This window comes from Acomys russatus, chromosome 1 (assembly GCF_903995435.1).
Source record: "Acomys russatus chromosome 1, mAcoRus1.1, whole genome shotgun sequence".
NCBI classification, from domain to species: domain Eukaryota; kingdom Metazoa; phylum Chordata; class Mammalia; order Rodentia; family Muridae; genus Acomys; species Acomys russatus.
The window spans coordinates 9,169,493-9,188,167 of NC_067137.1; the positions used below are offsets into that span (position 1 = coordinate 9,169,493).

Genomic DNA, 18,675 nt, shown 5'->3' on the forward strand with positions numbered 1-18,675 from the left:
CTCACGCAAACTCTACAAGCTGTTTCTAAAGGCTTCTTGAAATCCAAAACCAGTTATCTTAGGCCTGGTCTTTTGCTCGCTAACTCCCAAAGGCTTCTGTGTGAGCTGAGACAACTGAATTTGTCTTTGCCTCGTCCTCATCCAAAAAGCAAGGTGCTGCTCCTATCAGTGGGTTGTTTTGAGAACAAATGGCGGTAGCCACATGCCACACTTTATGCCATACCTACCATGGACTAGATACTCAATAAACTCTTTAGTGGTTCAACTTTGGGGTTTGGAATCTATGGAGCCACACAGAGATAAACGATGACATTTGTCTAGTCTGTTTTAGGTCACCTTCTGTACTGTGAGTGGCTTAACACAGGATATGAGAGCTAAGGAAGAGAGAGCTAAACATTTTGCCATTAAACCACTATTCTCTCTGGGCTCCAGAAATTGCTGCACAGCCTGGCTACTCAATTTATACATCGTTGGCTCCCATTCCATACTATGTTGTTGATATAAAGATATAAGCAAAGGAAACGCAGGTGCCTCCAAGTGCCCATTCCTCTCCCATCGCGAGCTCAGCTCAGGCCTGTGAGCAGGAATCCCTCTCAACTGTCTTTTATTCTGCTGCCATCCTGTGGCTGACCCATGCCACTGCAGCACCGAGAGGTGCATGCTGCTGAGATCTGTGTCATCGTCGTCCACTTCAGGGGGCAGCCAGCCCTGGGAGAAGCAGCCCAGCAGCAGGAGCAAGCCTGGGTGAGCATCACCAGTCTTGACTTGACTTCTGTTTGATGAACTTCAAGGACAGATAGTACAGGAACAGGAAGCCACAGCTGATGCCAATGACAATGAGGTAGGCAGCATAGAGCGGGTACGAGTTGAGGTCCATGGCACTGACCAGCTGCACACACGAACACTTGGTGAGCTCCCAAGGGCCCCCTGGTCCCCACAGAAGCCCTTGAATTTAGAATGCCCAGCCTTCACTCCTTACCTCATCTCCGGGGACTGAAAAGGTGAGGTTGCCGACCTGCGCTGTGTAAGGGTAGCCATTAAACTGAATCTGCATCAGCCCTGAGAAGCACCACCGGAGGAAAGACAGCTTGGAAATCCACGCAGGCACTGAAGACAGCAAGAGCTATGTTATTCACATGGTCTCTGATGCCCTGCCCAAGTCTCCTACTGCTCCTGGAGAGCGGAGTCATGCTGGCTGTGGCCGAAAGAGTCCTCTGAGGACCAGGGAGCAAAGAAGAGGGGCCAAAGGAGTAACAGCTGTGCCTGGTGACACTGTGCTGAGGAGGCCAACGAGGGGTGACCCACATGTTGGATTACTACCAATTCTGGACCATCATTTCATTATATACTGAACGTGCTTGGCTTCACAAGGCACTCAGCACCAGAGACTCTGACCCTGGGGAGCACCTGCTGGAAGAGGAGGGTCCTGACCCTGAGGAGTATCTGCTGTCAGAGGAGGGTCCTGGCCCTGGGGAGCATCTGCTGTCAGAGGAGGGTCCTGGCCCTGGGGAGCATCTGCTGGCAGAAGAGGGTCCTGGCCCTGGGGAGCATCTGCTGGCAGAGGAGGGTCCTGACCCTGGAGAGCATCTGCTGGCAGAGGAGGGTCCTGGCCCTGGGGAGCATCTGCTGGCAGAGGAGGGTCCTGGCCCTGGGGAGCATCTGCTGGAAGAGGAGGGTCCTGGCCCTGGGGAGCATCTGCTGGAAGAGGAGGGTCCTGGCCCTGGGGAGCATCTGCTGGCAGAAGAGGGTCCTGACCCTGAGGAGCATCTGCTGGCAGAGGAGGGTCTTGACCCTGGGAAACAACTGCTGGCAGAGGAGGGTCCTGGCCCTGGGGAGCATCTGCTGGCAGAGGAGGGTCGTTGACCCTGAGGAGTATCTGCTGGGAGAGGGAGGCCCTGACCCTGGGGAGCATCTGCTGGCAGAGGAGGGTCGTTGACCCTGAGGAGTATCTGCTGTCAGAGGAGGGTCCTGGCCCTGGGGAGCATCTGCTGGCAGAGGAGGGTCCTGATCCTGGGGAGCATCTGCTGGCAGAGGAGGGTAGTTGACCCTGAGGAGTATCTGCTGGGAGAGGGGGGTCCTGACCCTGGGGAGCATCTGCTGGGAGAGGAGAGGCCTGACCCTGGGGAGCATCTGCTGGGAGAGGGAGGGTCCTGGCCCTGGGGAGTATCTGCCAGGAGAGGAGGAAGCTGCAAGCCCTGCTCAGATGTCATCAAAGGCTGGCTGAGGAGATAGTAGTGAGGTCGGGCAGTGGTGAATGCAGAAAAGTGGTCCCATGGGCTCCACAGTGAGAATGTAGAGGTGCTGGAGGCCTTACAAAAGTTGGGGGGTAGGGGTAAGGGAGGGGACATCAGGAACTAGCATCTCTGAGAGACTTTGAACAAAAGAGGAACAGGAACGTGTCCCCCAGAAAGCTCACTCTGCATAGGTGGACATTGAGAGGCCAGACTATTATGGTGGTCCAGGGCTCAATGATGAGGGTGAGGGCTGGGATAAAACCACAGGGATATTTCAGGCCTGGCTCGCTGGTGAATGTGGTGAGGAAGGGAGTCAGGGTGACTTCTGAGTGCGTGTGGCGGCTTTGAGGAAGTGCTATCCATCCCCTAGCCCACTGTGTAGCCAGCAGAGGCATTGAGAGAAACCTTAGTGACCTTCCACCAGTAGACGAAGACTTAACCAGCCACAGGGTCCCACAGATGCTCATCTGAGCAAAGGGAAGCAAGCCTCACCTATCCACAGGTTGTTCAGGTTGATCATGAAGCCACCGGTGAGGTAGTAGGAATTGTAGAGGGCATTGCAGATGAAGGAGGACATATGGAAGGTGGGCAGCATGGCGGAGGCAGCCAGCGCCATGGTCCTGCAGCAGAAGACCACCAGCCACACAAGCAGGAAGTGAAGAAGGAAGAGCTCGGGCACTGGCCGCAGGTTGGTCAGCCAGTAGATGGGCATCCCGTAGATGATCACGTAGGCACAGTGCTCGGGCAGCTCGCCTAGGATCTGCAAAGCACAGCCCCTCGCTAGGATATGGTGCCGACACCTGCGTTACTATTATCTGAGTGTTCCTTCACCATGGGGGGGGGGGTGGCAGGGAAGACTCAGAACCTGACCTCTCTCCGGGTCTCTGCTGCAGGAACATTCTGGAGCTGTGCTCTATGGAGGCAGCTGGTATATGCTCCGCTAAGAGCTGGGTTGATGCCCCCACTTCCTGCCCAGCCCCTGTGTGGCTTTATGAGAGTCTTACAACAACTTCCGGGAAACACTGCCCACTTTTTCCTCTCTCGGGTCTGGCTGCCCAGAAAAGTGTTATTTCTTCTGCACAGCCCCAGCCTTTCTGGGGACAGTCTAATGACTAGCAAGTCTCCGAAACTCTTCTGGATACAAGCCACAGATAACGCATGGCTGGGTGTTTCCGCAGAACCCTTTCCCGCAATGCCTAAAGAATGCCTTGTACCATGCACTTGCTCTCAAGCCCTGACCTTGGCAAAGAAATATGGCCCAGCAGTGTACAGCCCATCTTCCAGCTCACAGTACAGCATTGACCTCTCCGAGTGACCTAAAGATGGGGGAGGGGAGAGGAATGAATGAGTGAAAGTCATCTATGGTACTACTGATGCTGTGTCTCCCGTAATACCGTTGAAAGCGGTGATATAAAGCTGGGTGGCAGAACGCCTGCCCAGCATGCACAAGGCTATGGGTTCAATGCCCAGCACTGGGAGTTCACGGGGGTCGGGGGTGGGGAGTAGTTCTACTTTCTAAATCGTTCATATGCTTTTTTAAATTACATGCATGGTGACGCCATTCTGCTCCAGGTGTTGGGGATCAGGGGATCTCCAGGTATTATTGCAGCAAGTCACCTCCAAGCATAAATCCTGCTTGGATGGGAACAGCCAAGACGCCATGATTTGCTTTTTTTGTCACATGCTAGTATCAGAGTGCAAACTTTTAAAACGATCACTGTGATCATCACACAGTCTGGATGAGGTAGTCCCATAAAGCCATTGTCCCAAAGTGCTGGGAGAACCATAGAGACTAGCTTCAAACAAGTGCCAGGCTCCTCCTGTGACCCGTTGCGGCACAGTCTGGGGAGGAGAACGGGTGACACTCACACTTGGAGACGACATCCAGAATGACGTTGAAAGGGACGAGCGCTCCTATCATGAAGAGAAGAGCTGACATGTCCATGAACGAGAGCTGCTTGGCATCGTGGCCATAGTAGAGGAAGCCAATGATGAGAGACATCAGGCAGGCTTCCGCCCCGTGGATGAGCAGGGTAGGCAGGTCCCGGAAATCATTGGAGATCTGACGACTTGGAGGAAAAAAAAAAGGTGTCAAAGGAACAACACACAAAACTTAGGCATGTCATCTCATCAGCAGAAGCCGTATTTCCTCACGTGTAAAATGTGAAGTGTGGTCCATGACAACTGAGTAACAAAAGTGGGGCCTGAGTATATGATTCTTATTTGGGAGGTGTCTTTCTTGCTTTTGTTTTGGGTCAGGGTCTGTAGTTATGCAGCTCAGGGTGGCATCGAACATGAGGGCTCGTCTTGCCTCATCTCTTCCCCAGGACTGGCGTTTCAGGCATGCACCACAACACGCAGCAAATGACCACTTTTCATCATCCATAATGATGTTACTTACAGGGAAAATCAAGCATGTCATAGAGATGTTGGCCACATTGTGTCTTTTTTTTTTTTCCAAGACAGGGTCTCTCTGTGTAGCTTTGACTGTCCTGGACTCGATTTGTAGACCAGGCTGGCCTTGAACTCACAGCGATCCACCTGCCTCTGCCTCCCAAGTGCTGGCACAGTGTGTCTTACAATGGTGAAAACCCCCAAATAAGGACTGAAGTAAACAAACAAACAAGCAAACAAACAAACAAAAATGACTAAGCCAGAGGGCTCTAATCAGAGAGGAGGCAGGAGCGTGACCCTTAGTTTGAAGAACGGGTTACGGAACAGTACATAGAACCTGGTCCAGGTCTGTGTTTGTGCAGACCCAGGAAGACAGAGTGTGACAGGTACAGCTAGCTCTCACTGAGCACGGAACGGTAGAGGCTCTGCCCTTCCCAGCTCTGAGCTTCTTACACAGCTATTTCCGTGATTGCTGTCACTAATACAGTTTTATGGTTTAGAGAGTCAGGGTACCAGGAGCTCTCTGTGACACAGGAGGGCTAGGCTGGTCCTACTGATGCTGGCTTTCAAACAATTTCACCGCTTGCTCCTTCACTTAAATTCCCCTTGGATAGGAATGTTTTGCTTTGATATTCAGAGGCATGGGAGGGGGTGGAGGACAGAGAGAGAGAGAGAGAGAGAGAGAGAGAGAGAGAGAGAGAGAGAGAGAGAGAGAGAGAGACAGAGAGAGAGACAGAGAGAGACACAGAGACAGAGAGAGAGAGACACAGAGACACAGAGACAGAGACATAGAGACAGAAAGAGAGAGACGGAGAGAGCGAGAGAGAGAGAGAGAATGAGAGAGAGAGAGAGAGAGAGAGAGAGAGAGAGAGAGAGAGAGAGGAATATTACCGGATCAGGGTGGTAAACTGCTGTATTATCCCGGGCAACTCAGCAGCAGCAGTTGCACAGTCAGGGAACTGTGTGAGAGTCTGGCTGTTAGGAAAGAGTATGTGGTCAACCTGGGGCCAGGGAGGGGGCACCACAGGGCCTTCCCACTCTGGCAGTATCTGCACAGTTCCCATTGTACCTGACCGCATAGGTGCCAGTGTCACACTCCTTTGCCTCTGCTTTCCACAGGAAGTTATCAAAGCCTTGCACTTTTTCTAGAAACAAGGCTGCAAGTGACTGAGCCTTCTCCATGGTGGCCACTTCCTGTTCTTTGCTGCGCCTGTCAATGCTAGTCAAGTCCACTGTAAGGAGAAGATGCAGGGTCATGAGCAGCCTGGTCCCTGGAGCTCGCCCCACCCTCCGAGAAGGAACTGTGATACAGTCGTCAGAGCAGAGAGGCAGAGACCTGGTCCCTGGTTCTGCCTCATTTGACCACACATGCAGATACCTTTGGTAAGCCGTAGATCAGGAAGTGGCCAATAGTAGAGGCCCCAGCTCTAACACACCCCGAGATGCATCACAGGGACATCCCTAGAGTGTACAGGCGCCTTCAGGGACAGATACCTCCTCACAGGTAGATCCTGGCTCTAACTCCAGCTGTTAGTGTGAATCCATAATTTGGCCTCTCAAGTGGCCAGGGTGCTGGGGACCAGCCTACTGCCCATGCTAAGCTTTGACCCCAGGGGAGTCTGGGACAGCCTACCCAGTTGGGGAGCTACCTTCTAAATCTGAGAAGATGTCACCCTGCATTTGACTATCCCACTCTGCAGCCCTCCTCTCACGGGATTCTGCCACCTCCCTCCGCCCCAATACCCAGTGTTCCTTCAATGCCAGAAAGAACAAGGTCCACTTGTCACAGCCATGACAGTGCTATCCCCTGGGGACTCCAGGACCATGCACAGCTGTGGTCTCCTCTTTACCACACAGCCTCTGTTTTCATTGCACAAGGAAAGATGTCTTGTGGGAGGGACCCTATGAACCACATAGGTTCCCTCTGTGCAAGCTATAGCTCAAATGTCACATGTGCTGGGTACCCTGGCCCCATGTGAGCAGCTTCTGCCTCAAGGCTAGTAGACAAGAACCCTGTCCCTACTTCCTCCAAATAATAAGAAAAAAAGAAAAGAAAGAAAAAAGGCTTCAAGTCTACCCTAGTCACTTGGTTTTGGGCAGCCCTCCCAGGCTCACTTCAAACTTTCCCTGGCAGCCAGGTTGGAAGCTGTCCTCTGCCCCTTTATCTGAGGACACTGCCCAGAGTGTGACACATGGCCCGGAAGTCAGGCTGTGGGAGTTCATCGAGGGCGTGAGTTCACAGGGCAAGGGAATGAGCCAGGGGAATGGCCTTTTCTTCTGGATATCTGAGGATGCTGGCATGACAGTGGGTGGCACAGCCCAGAGTCAAGGCTGAGGGTCGGGCACACCTATGGGAACTCTGGTTCTGCTCCTCCAGCTGTCCTGGAGCACAATAGGCCAGGGCAGGATCAGCGCATCTGACAGGAGACACCATGAAGGTTAGCCCTTTGCCATCCTAGGAAGAACTTGGGGTTACTGGATACCTAGGGGACTGCCTACAGCTGCTGCTTTCCTAGGCTCTGGTACAACTGGCTCCTTGTTCAGCATCCAGGCTATCCCTCAGCACTCTTGGGTTTTTTTTTTTTTTTCTTTTTTACAAGCAGGTGTCCAGAAAAGGCCACTGCTCCCCATGAATAAAGTGGTTCATGGTGTCCTTGGTGTGATTTAAGAACCTGGGACCCCAGAGAAAGGTAAGTCAGTGACCAATCAAGCAGTCTATGGTCAGGGACTCGCTGGTCCTGCACTCCCAATGCTGGCTCCCTTGGTGGAGCACAAGGGCATATATATAAACACCCCCTCCACACACACACACAGACACACACCACACACACACACAGACACCCCGACACACCACCACCCCCACACCTCACACCACGCACATACAACACACACACACACACACACACACACACACACACAGCATAAAAACCACAATTGTACAAACAGATCCAAGGCCTCAGGGTTATGTGCCCCCACTCCATCCATCTGCAAACTCCTACGCCTCCCTAACCTGTCCTGCACAGAGAGGCAACTTGTAGTAGTGGTACCCAGCCACGCCTTGTATTTGTGCCTGCCAAACTGACCAGGTTCCCACTTCGGATGCTACCACTCTGTCCTGGCTCCTCATCCGAGGCGAGCAGAACGGTGTCTCCCTCTAGATCTTTCCAGTAAGTATTTTGTGCTTGTTTTTTGTTTTGTTAGGCCGGGGGAGGGTGGTGTCAGCAAATGGCTGTGCCCCAGGTTACAGGCCATGGGCCTTAGCTCACTCACCGTAGAAGTCAGCAGGGTTGCTGTAGCGAGGACAAGGGTAGCCAATTGATGTGAAGTACTGCACCATGTGCTGCGCAGCCCCCAGGTAGATTGGGGTGCCAGATGTCATCAGAAGGACCAGGTCAAATAGCCTAAAGATGTCAGAGCGAGGCTGGTGGAGGGAGATGAGCACCAGCCTGTTGCCTTTGGCCAGGCGGGACAAGGTTCTCACCAGGTTGTGGGCGGTGAAGCTGTCTAGGCCAGAAGTGGGCTCGTCCAGGATGAGGATCCCTGGGGACACCGCACAGGGAGCCCGATGACCACGTTGCCGGGCAGGGTGCAGGCTCAGGGCCTCAACCCCTCAGGTTCCCAGCCCTCACCTGGGTTCCACAGAAGTTGCACCCCGATGCTCACTCTCCGGCGTTCGCCCCCGGACACCCCACGCACATATATGTTGCCCACGCGGGTGTTGGCACACTGGCGCAGCCGAAGCTCGGCAATCACGTCCTCCACCTGAGGACGACAGGGTTTCCAGGGGCTGCACAAACCCCTTAACGCACAGGAGGGTGTCTCCTGCGCTATTTCCCCACAGCAGTATTTGCCCCGCCCCACGCCCTGTTACGCCCCCAGGGTCTGAGTAGATTTGCCCTGGATTAGTAACCAGACTGGATTCCAGATAGTTGGCTCCCCTCTCATATGAAGCACCAGAAAACCCTGACACAAATAACCACACACTTGTCACGTACTTGACAAGGTCCAGGAACCCATGGGGCTAAGTACGTTGGCATTTAGGGTGGCCTGGTTAGGGTGGGTTGGAAACTCTCCAACACCGGGGATCACCACCCAGACAACTGGTTACCCTTTTGTCACGCTGGGCTTGAGAGAAGGTCCTGGGCAGGCGCATCTGGGCGATGAAAGCCAGGGTCTCTCTGACAGTCAGGTTGGGGAGCAGCTGGTCATGCTGGCGCACATGCGCCACACACTTTCTCATCAGCTGGCGCGTGCTGGGTTGCCCGTTTATCCAGATTTGTCCCGATTTCATCTTGCCACCATGGTCTCTGCCTGTGATGACGTCTAGCAGTGAGGCTCTCCCACAGTCTGCAAAGTCAGAGACGTCCCTGAGGGCAGAGTTTCTGTGGGGGGGGGGGGGGCAGCCTGCCAGCTAATCCTACCCAACCACCCCCCCAACCCAGAGGGCTCTACAGAAGCGACCAAGTTCCAGGGAACCCAGCACTGTTACTAGATCTGGGTGGGAGGTCCCAGCAGGTGCACCTTCGGGCTTTTCTTCCATAGCCAACTTGAGTGATGAGGAGACAAGGAGAATGAGGTTTCAGACAGGAGAAGGTTGGAGTCCTGACTGGGAGAAGCCTGCTTCTGCGCCTGGAGCACTCTCTAGCTAACAAGTGGCTATCTCCCAAGCAAGGCTGGGTCTAATTACACTACAAAGTGTAGCTGTTTTTTGGCTGACAATACCTTGGCATCGCCTCATCATTCATCATTTGGCTCCAAACAGGCTTTGTGGGAATGACTATTTTGGAACATTCATAGCCTGTCTTTGAAGAGTTCAAAGCCGGGAAGTGGGTGGCAGATACCTTTAATCTCAGCACTTGGGAGGCAGAGGCAGGCAGAATCTTTGAGTTCAAGGCTAGCCTGGTCTACAGAGTGAGTTGAGTTCCAGTATGGTCAGGGCTACACAGAGAAACCCTGCCTAAAAAAAAAAAAAAAAAAAAGCCAGGCGTGGTGGCACAAGCCTTTAATCCCAGCACTCGGGAGGCAGAGGCAAGAGGATCACTGCGAGTTTGAGGCCAGCCTGGTCTACAAAGTGAGTCCAGGACAGCCAAGGCTACACAGAGAAACTCCTTCTCAGAAAAACAAAACAAAACAAAACAAACAAACAAAAAAACTCCAAGAAACAAACTAATTAAAGACAAACCAAAACACAAAACCAAAACACAACCACTAATCAACTAACCAACTAACCAACCAACCAAACTAACAAACAAAAAATCAATACGATCTACTTTGAGAAATGCGAGGGAAAAATAATAGACAGTAATAGATGTGGGTATCATTTTCAAGCACCATGATGGCTGGGCTCCCAGTATGCCTATACCCTTCTCTCATTTTAAAAATCAATGTCTTTTTTCCCTTTTGCCTTACAAAGAAAAATTATCCCTTCATCCACTTCTGAACAACATATTATTGTCTATTAATTCGGAGAAGTAAGCATCATAATGGAACTAGTTTCCAAAGCATTAGATGAAGCTTTCACTCTTGTAACTAATTTTTTGTTGTTGTTTTGTGACAGGGTCTCACTATGCAGCCTGGGCTATCTTGAAACTCACTATGTAGACCAGACTGGCTCAAACGCACTGAAATCCCCGCTGCTTCTGCCTCCTCCTGAGTGCTGGGATTAAAGACGTGCACCACCAAATCCGGCTCTCCTAAAACTATTCAAAGTGTGGATGTGAGCCTGCCTCAAGCTTGGAGAACTCCCTTCTGTCATTAACCTGGAGACGAATTCTGTTTGGGTCTCCCAGGCAAGGTTTGGTTTCCCCACTGGTAATCTTTGGTGGAATTAATAGTGTTTCCTCCCCTTTTGTAAAAAAGGCAAAGGCCTACAGACAGTATATGACAAGTCCACCTGGCACATATCACATGCTGCCTGCAAAATCTAAAGCCAGGGGGGCCTTTTTGTGTGGTCGGTCCCCTTGCTCACTGTCCAGAGGCTTGAAGTGGAAACAGCGTGTTGGCCGCCTGGTTGGTGTGCCCCATTTTAGGAAGCTGGGTGCTTCCTGCAGAATTAGGCTGAACAACATATTCCCAAGAGGTGCCAGAGAGGGAGGTTCAGCTCTGCTCTCTGTTCAGCCTAGCATTGAGTCTGGCAGTGAAGGGGGACTGTGCCAGGATTCCCCAGTCAGAGGGCAGGAAGATCACTATTTCCTAAGCAAAACTGTGGCAAAAGACAGAGGCAGCCCTTCCAGCAGAGCGTGCCTGGTGCATTTGGGCAAACGCTGAGAGCCACGGCTCAGGAGTCTTGTGATTTGGCTGCCATTTCCTCAGCACTGACTTCAGTCATTGGAGAATCCTTTTGTGTGGCTGACTCTACAGAACAAGCCAGGTGCTTGGAGCTGATATTTTAGAATATTTTTTAAAAATTTTATTATGGCTAGTAGACATAGTCATCTTCCCTCCGTGTGGTACTAATTAAAGTCATTAACATCGAGGAGGTATAGTGACTACATCTTTCTAAGAAAGACTCAACAATTTCAGTCAAGTAATCTTGAAGCCAAGCAAAATTGAGCCTTGGACATTACTGACTATGAATCCTGCTCAGCCTTTTTGAAGTTCACTTTCCTAATTAAAACTCAGGGCTGCTGCTGGCTAGAGAGCCATACGGACCAAATAGTCACCATCATGACTGAGTAATGGCCTGTGTGTCTCCTGGATGACCCCCCAAAAGATAAACACAACAAGAAAAGCTACCACGCATTAGAAGTCAAAATACCCTTTGCTTGTTTAGCTCAGAATCACAGGTCAGGGCCAGAGTGAGAAAGAACTGAATGAGTGTGCGTGTTGTCTCAGTTACAAAGTGCGTTTACATATTGTAGCTTATTTGATCTTTGATTAGACAGCAAACAACTCTATCACAAGAAAGTAAAAGTTTGGAACAGATGTTCAAAGTGTTGAGCAAGCTTTCCTTCTGGAAATGATTAATTAAAAGGTATAAAGTACTCTCTCTAATACTGTGTAAAGGAGTCCCAGGAAGAATTAGGGCAGAGGACAAGATCTACTGTTGGTTAAATTTATGTCCTTGGGAGACAGACTCACTCGGCTTATTTGGATTTAGTGTTCTCACCTGCCAAATGAATATGTGTGTGTGTGTGTGTGTGTGTGTGTGTGTGTGTGTGTGTGTACACATGCACGTATTCACAAAGAGCACTCAAGAAGTCTGGAAGACTAGATGATTTGAAAAATCTTCTTCCTAAAAATGCTTCCAGACAGGAAGGGCATAAAGCATAATCCAATAAGATAAACAAACTGTTCTCCGAGCCCCTCTCGTACTGCAAGGTTCTGCAGTTTGTGATTGGACCCATGACAGTGATGGCCTATGACACTGCACGGATCTGGCTTTTTTGCAGCTGGCTGAAGGTTATGGCAGGACTGTGGAGGGGGGCAGTGGTGGCGGGGCCCTGCCGAGTCATTGTCTGACCATGACCTGACTCTGCCTGTGGAGGAACGACCTGAGCCGGCACCTGTGGTCCGGGGAGTCTCTGAAAAGAACACCATGTTCTGAGGTTGCTTGGGTATTGTCTTAGTCCAGTGGGAGCTGCAGACTGCAGAAAGAACTGCTGTGGCTGCAGCTCCAGGTGCACAAGGGGCCACACCGAGGTCACAACGGCAGCAACATCTGGGGGTTAATGGGTATGGGAGGTGACATTTGAACCCAGGCTCATTTGATCCAGAACCTGTGCTCCCAGCCACTCTGCCATATTACTCTGACAGTTCAGAGTTCTGCAAGCAGAGTCCGTGACTGACGGCTAGCCTGTATCCCAGAGGAGAAAAGCCACCGCCCCACGACTGCTTCTCTTGGTACCTGAGCTCCCGATGATAGCTAGCATCTGTCCACTCCTCACTTTGAAGCTCAGATTCCGGATGCCCAGACGGCAGGAGTCTTGGCTGCTGCGAGAGCACCACGGTAACTTGAACTGAGCCAGCTGCTCAAACCAAGGCACCTGAGAGGCCATGTCCACCTGTGGGGAGACGTTAGCCATTAGCGGGTCCTTGGGAAGCTGAACGGCTCACCGGGCCTTAGCAGCTTCTGCACGGCTCTCCTGTGTTTTGTATCACCCCTCTCACAGGAGACACCCGGCTGCTGACCAAACGTGACAGTGAGATCCCCACCATCCCGTTCAAGTCTAGAGCTAAGGGGGACCAGAAGACAGCAAGTGTTTACCACCTGCAAGGCATTACCATGATCACTTTACAACAATGTCATCACATCTACTATTAATTGTAAACATACGGCATGGGTCCTGTACTGACCAGGCGCAAAGCTATTAAGAAATTACTCAAGCAGAGTAACTACTCACTGCAGAGCAGAGAAAGGCTACAAAGTAGCTCATGCCTCTGTTTAACCTACAACCACAAGAAGGCCAGCTCTGTCCCTGAAGCTCATCATCCCATTTGGGCAGCAGGTGGTCTACCCCGAGGGTGGGGGTAGGGAAGTGGAGGGAAAAGAACTACTGACTTCTGACAAGGGCAACCCTGAGACCCTTACCGTTGCCTTTGCATTCTGGATTTTTTTGTTTTGTTTTGTTTTTTGTTTCCAAGTTGTTTATTTTGGGGAGGGGTATTTTTTTAAAAACATTTTTTATTTTTTACATATACATTTATATTGTTACACATATATACAATAAACTACCTGTAGCAAGAAGAATCATGACACAATCAGGAATTATATGCATGTTACATGCATTCTGGATGTTTTATCAGCAACAGGACACCATATTTTATAAAAAATAGACCATAGGCAGGCAGGCAGGTAGGTAGGTATGTAGATAGATAGATAGATAGATAGATAGATGCATGGATGGACAGACAGATGGACAATAGATAGATAAACTGTCATTTAGTTAAGAGCATGTTAAATTTCTTGGTTTTGATAATTACCATGCAGTTTGCAAGATGTTGACTTCGAGGCAGGCAAAGGGTATGTGGAAACACTGTATTTTGGTATGTGTGTTTTCTACAGATATCTACATACACACGTGGATACAAAGGCACCTTGCACATTTGTGTGTGGAGGCCAGAGGTGAATGGCACCTCTTAACTGCTCTCTACCTTACTTTTGAGACCTGGTCTATTGCTGTACCTGGGACTCACTGATTTGCCCAGGTTGAACGAGATCTATGGATGCACCGGCTCTAGGACCACAGACGTGTGCCGCCCAGGCCAGATTGTCACCTGTGAGCTGTGGAGATCTGAGCTCAGGCCCTCAGGCTGGCAGTTCAGGCACTTGCTTGCATGAGCCATCCCCCAAGCCCCTTTGATATCTATCATCTATCTATGTATCTATTTATATATATTATATTATTTATACATATAAAGTATATGTCACATATATACTTTAGGTATATCATATATGTTTATATGTATAAACACACATATATTTTATAGATATGATAAGCACACACATGCGCACATACATACATATGTGTTTAGAGTGATTTCACATTTTAAGGTTGTGGCTTCCAGAGACATTCCCCACAGGCCTGCACAGTGAACCCTCCGCATCTCCACAAGAGCCCCCATCCCTTTCCACACTTCTAGCTGTAGGTGGGGTTTGCACCCAGGGTAGACAGAATTTCATCTTTGGCCTTCGGGGACCTACAGGGTCAGTTCACCCTCCCTTCCCCTGAACGTTACTTGTCCACTCTTCACCCCTCAACCCAGGCCTGTGGCCCTACCTCATAGGTGAGATCTCTGACCTCCAGAGTATTAGACCGGCCACCGTAGGTGAAGTACAGGCTGTTGTCACTTTCAGAGGAGAACAAGCTGTCCTGGAGGCCCTGCTGGGAGACACGACAGGTGAGATGGCCCTTCCGCGGCAACTGAGAGCATAGAAGACAGGAGGGGAACCTCAGAGGCCCAGGCAGCTGCTGGCAATGTGGTCAGCATCCCATACCAACAGGAGGTGGGCTCATGCAGGCAGTACCTCAGCACTCTGAGAAAAATGGGAGCGTTGATGAGGGTGGCCCCAAGCTTCTCCAGGACAGCCCTAGCCTCAGAGACCCTCAGCGTCAGGCTTAAGACAAATGATACTCAGACTCCAGGGAGAAGACTGAACTGGGAGCCAGGAAACCCTTGATTCCCCCGCCCCACCCCCCGCCCATTAACGTTCATTCATTTACTTGTTTTTTTAATTTAAAAAGATTTATTTATTTATTTATTACGTATACAATGTTATGCCTGCATGCCAAAAGTGGGCATAAGATCACATTGTAGATGGTTGTGAGCCACCATGTGGTTGCTGGGAATTGAACTCAGGACCTCTGGAAGAACAGTCAGTGCTTTTAACGTCTGAGCCATCTCTCCAGTCCCTATTTGCTTGGGTTTTTTGTTTGTTTGTTTGTTTTGGTGTTTTGAGACAGGTTTCTCTGTGTAGCTATGGCTGTCCTGGACTTAGTTGTAGAGCAGGCTGGCCTCTGACTCACAACAATCTGCCTGCCTCTGTCTCTCAAGTGCTGGGATTAAAGGTGTGCATCACCACGCCCACCTACATTCTTTTATTTTTTAACAACAGAGCAAAGCTCACAGGAACTCACAGATAACTGAAACAGCAAGCACAGGGTCTGCATGGGTCTGTACAAGGTAATCCTTTGAGTTTTGATTTTCACTTTCTGTATTTATCACCTCATGTCAAACAGGCAAGTCATGATAAATAGACAGTCAAGAGCAAGCTGACCCTGGATATCTGAAGATGTCACCCCAAAGAAAGTTCTATCTTATGGCAATAAGGAATTTTGTGCCATGAATGCCTTGGGAAACATTCAGGGACATTTCAGAGGAAGCCCCCGCATCATTATTTTCATCATCACTAATATCCATCGCTACAGTGACTATGATGTTGCCGTTATTGTTGAAGTGGACGGATATTGCTGTTTCCAGTGTGATCATTTGATACATGTATTCAACGTGTAATGGTCAAGTGGGGCATTCAACACCTCCACCTCTTTTCACCACTTCTCATTTCTTTGTGTTGGAAACCATCAAATTCTTCTCTCCTGGTCATTTGTTCTGAAATTAAAACTTTTATTTTATTTTGTGTGTATGAGTGTTTGCCTGCATGCGTGTATGTGCTCTACACATGTGCCTAGTACCCTCAGAGGTCAAAAGAGGATGGTTGTGAACCATCCTGTGCGTGACGGGAACCAAACCTGGTCACTCTGTGAGAGCAGCAAGTACTTTCAACATCTGAGCCACCTCTCCAGCCCCATTCTCTTTATCTGTCTATCTATCTATCTATCTATCTATCTATCTATCTATCTATCTATCTCAATGGTGTAGACTATGGTCACCCACCGTGCTTTAGAACACTAGGAGTTATGTTTTCCATTTCATTTTGAGGCCCAGGATCTGACCTCCCACCATGCCCTCCCCTGCTGCTTTCACCCCTAGTAATAGGATTCTGCTCCCTGAAGTAGGGATATATTTGGGATGCTGTGTGTGTGTGTGTGTGTGTGTGTGTGTGTGTGTGTATGTGTTGGGAATCCAATCCATGGCATAAGCTTGCTAGGCCAAGCACTGTCCTGAGAGCCACATCCCCCACCCCAGGGTTTTCAAAACAATTATCCTCAGGAGAGATCTTAGGTAATTTGCATCAGATAGGAATAACTTGGCAGAAGTTTGTACCAGTGCAAAGTTTCTGTTAGTTTGAGGGTGGGGTGGGGGGCTGCTGTGGGAGGTGAGCTGGATATTTTGTGCCTGGTGTGTCCTTGGTGAGCTCTCGGGTTATTGTGCTTTTGTGGCTTGAGAGGTGTGAAGACCCTGGGGTTTCCAGGGACGGGACAGAGAGGACCCAGTGGAAGACAGCGATGGCATTGAAAAGTGCCCAGCTGGCCACTCTGGCTCACTTAAGCCCACAAACCCTGGCCACGGGGGAGAGACTGGCTTTCCAGGAGCCACACAGACAACTCAGCTTCCGGGGTGGGGTGCGTGGTGAGGGTGGGGGGCTGGGAATCATATCTGGCTTGTGGACGACTTCTCTTCCATTTTAAAATATTTTCCTTGGCACCCAGGAAGGATTTGTTAGACTCCTCTGAGGTTTTGACAAACGCTCTCTATTTTTCAAATACTTAAATATCTATTCAGCTGACACTTTAATCAGCACGACTGTCAGAACATCATTTGAATTTGTGACAGGTGACACCCTAAAAATCAAAAGCAGATTTATTTGTAGGTAACCAGCTCTGCTCCTGCTGGGCTACAGTGTAATGTCTCCTTGTATTAACTTCTGAGTCAGATGCACAGATAAATGGGGAAACGTGGAGGCGCGCACACGCACGCACACACGCACGCACGCACACACACACACACACACACACACACACGAGAAGTGTGCAGATGGTGGCTGGCTGGCAGGGACAGAAAGGGTAAGAAAGTCTCTAGCCCAAGGCACACGCCTGGTCCTCAACCGACACCTCCAGAGCTGATCCCACCTGTCTCTGCTGAGGGCCCAGGCTTTCCTATCCCTGCTCCTGTGATGGTGGTAGTGAGTTTGTGGACCACAGGCCCTGCTGCCCTGGTACTCGACTCCAGAACTCCCTGTATAGATCGTGCTGACACCATCCCTCCTCCCAGGTCATCTTTCTGAGTGTGGGCAGTGTCCCTTCAGGGGGTGCTCAGAGGCTAGCAGAGCTGCTATGTGCAGAAGGCCTGACTAAAATGTGGGTGGAAAGAAGATGTGGCCCTGTCTGAGTTCTTCATAGACTAAATGCTGGGCAGGCAGAGAAGGGGGTGGGCATGCGTGAACCAGAAGCCAGCTACTCAAGAAACACTCAGTTTTCCTACATTTCCATGCGAGATGAGAGGGTGGAAACCGTTGAACAGTTTTTTAGCTTGACTGGCAGCTAAGTAGGCAGGCAGAGGGCACGTCAGCCTCATTGCTTTTTCCCCCCAAGCCCCACAGTTGTCAGTTGGCAGGCCGTCACAGGGCACCATGTGCAGGACTGCAGTGGAGGAACTTGTAAGTGGCAGGGCCTGGGCACATTTTTGGATAAAGGATTCTGATAGGTCACTGCCTCTTTAGCTGTAGTGGTAACCTGTAGAGCAGAAGATCCCAAAGCCACCATGGCTTTATATCCTATTCAGGAAGTGAACATCAAAATTCTAAGGACAGACATAGTAGAAGCTGTTTCCCCACGAGTGTCTGGCTCGTGGGGAATTCAGGCAGCAGGCTTGGCTGTTGCTATGGTAGTAGAATTGGCTAGATAGAAATGCTTGGATTGGTCAATTCCAGGCAACTCTATCTCTCCTGGAGCAGCGTCCTTGGCTTCCCTGTTGGACGTGGACATCTCATTCTTGTCTTTCTCTCTAGAAAAGTGGGCGGGATGTGGAAGATGGGGGCGGGACCTTTTTCTGCTCTGTCTTCCAATATCTCCTTCTACTTCAAAGCACAACTCCAGACAGAGGCCGTTTATCAAGCAAACCTTTCTTTAGTTAGATGAGGCCTTGGACCTCCACATCCTGGCCACCCGCTGCTGTCTGCTCACTCCAGCTCTCTCCCAGATCCAAAAATTACAAGCACGAAACTCTGACGCCGCCACAAATGCTATCTTGTCATTATCTCAGATCTGTTTCTTGACTCCCACTGAGGTTCTTGGCCTGACAGAAAAGCCCTGGATTTTCTGTATGGGAGAGTTTCTGTGACGGAATGTCACCTTGACATCAACCCCAGTCACCCACAAGAACATCACCTCCCTCCAAGAGCATGCCGGGTGGGAAGTGACTTCAGAGGCCCTCTGGCTCCTGAACCTGCTCCCCTCATCCTGCCAACAATGGGGAGACAGGCCCCTGCTACCCCATTTCCATTCTACTTGAGGTGAATTAGGACCAAAACTCCTATGGTAGCAAAGAAAGGCCAGTTTCACCCTGCCTCCAGCCCAGGACCATGGTGGCAAAGCTTACTCACAGAAGCATCCTGAAGTACAGTCCCATTCCACAGCCCCGTCTCCTCTGGGGTCTTCTCAGCCATGTTTGTGCCCTTCTGTGTGGCTCCTGAGGTCTTCCCTGCTGC

At 50.4% G+C, this 18,675-nt stretch overlaps 1 protein-coding gene across 2 annotated transcripts; it reads right to left on the minus strand.

The window, feature by feature from the left end:
• Positions 1-571: 571 nt before the first annotated feature.
• Abcg8 (ATP binding cassette subfamily G member 8) lies at positions 572-18,634 on the minus strand. 2 transcript variants are annotated; one of them, XM_051161017.1, is made up of 13 exons: positions 18,571-18,634; positions 14,348-14,449; positions 12,475-12,631; positions 8,737-8,975; positions 8,258-8,390; positions 7,899-8,168; positions 5,698-5,860; positions 5,520-5,603; positions 4,104-4,303; positions 3,474-3,550; positions 2,727-2,994; positions 980-1,107; positions 572-889 (listed from the first exon to the last, which is right to left on the minus strand). In XM_051161017.1, exons 1-13 carry the CDS (start codon positions 18,631-18,633, stop codon positions 752-754), a joined length of 2,022 nt encoding a protein of 673 aa, XP_051016974.1. In that variant the 5' UTR covers position 18,634; the 3' UTR covers positions 572-751. The 2 variants fall into 2 exon arrangements, with proteins under 2 accessions (XP_051016974.1, XP_051016903.1); XM_051160946.1 differs by having other exon boundaries at positions 14,348-14,452.
• Positions 18,635-18,675: the final 41 nt, after the last annotated feature.

Bases quoted from the DNA above. Each gene is read 5' to 3' on its own strand.
- Abcg8 (XM_051160946.1), bottom strand. From the start codon at position 18,633: ATGGCTGAGAAGACCCCAGAGGAGACGGGGCTGTGGAATGGGACTGTA. The intron at 12,632-14,347 runs GTAGGGCCACAG...GTCTCCCCACAG, and splicing joins TCAGAGATCTCACCTATGAG to GTGGACATGGCCTCTCAGGT. The intron at 8,976-12,474 runs GTACCAAGAGAA...CTGACTTTGCAG, and splicing joins AGCTATCATCGGGAGCTCAG to ACTGTGGGAGAGCCTCACTG.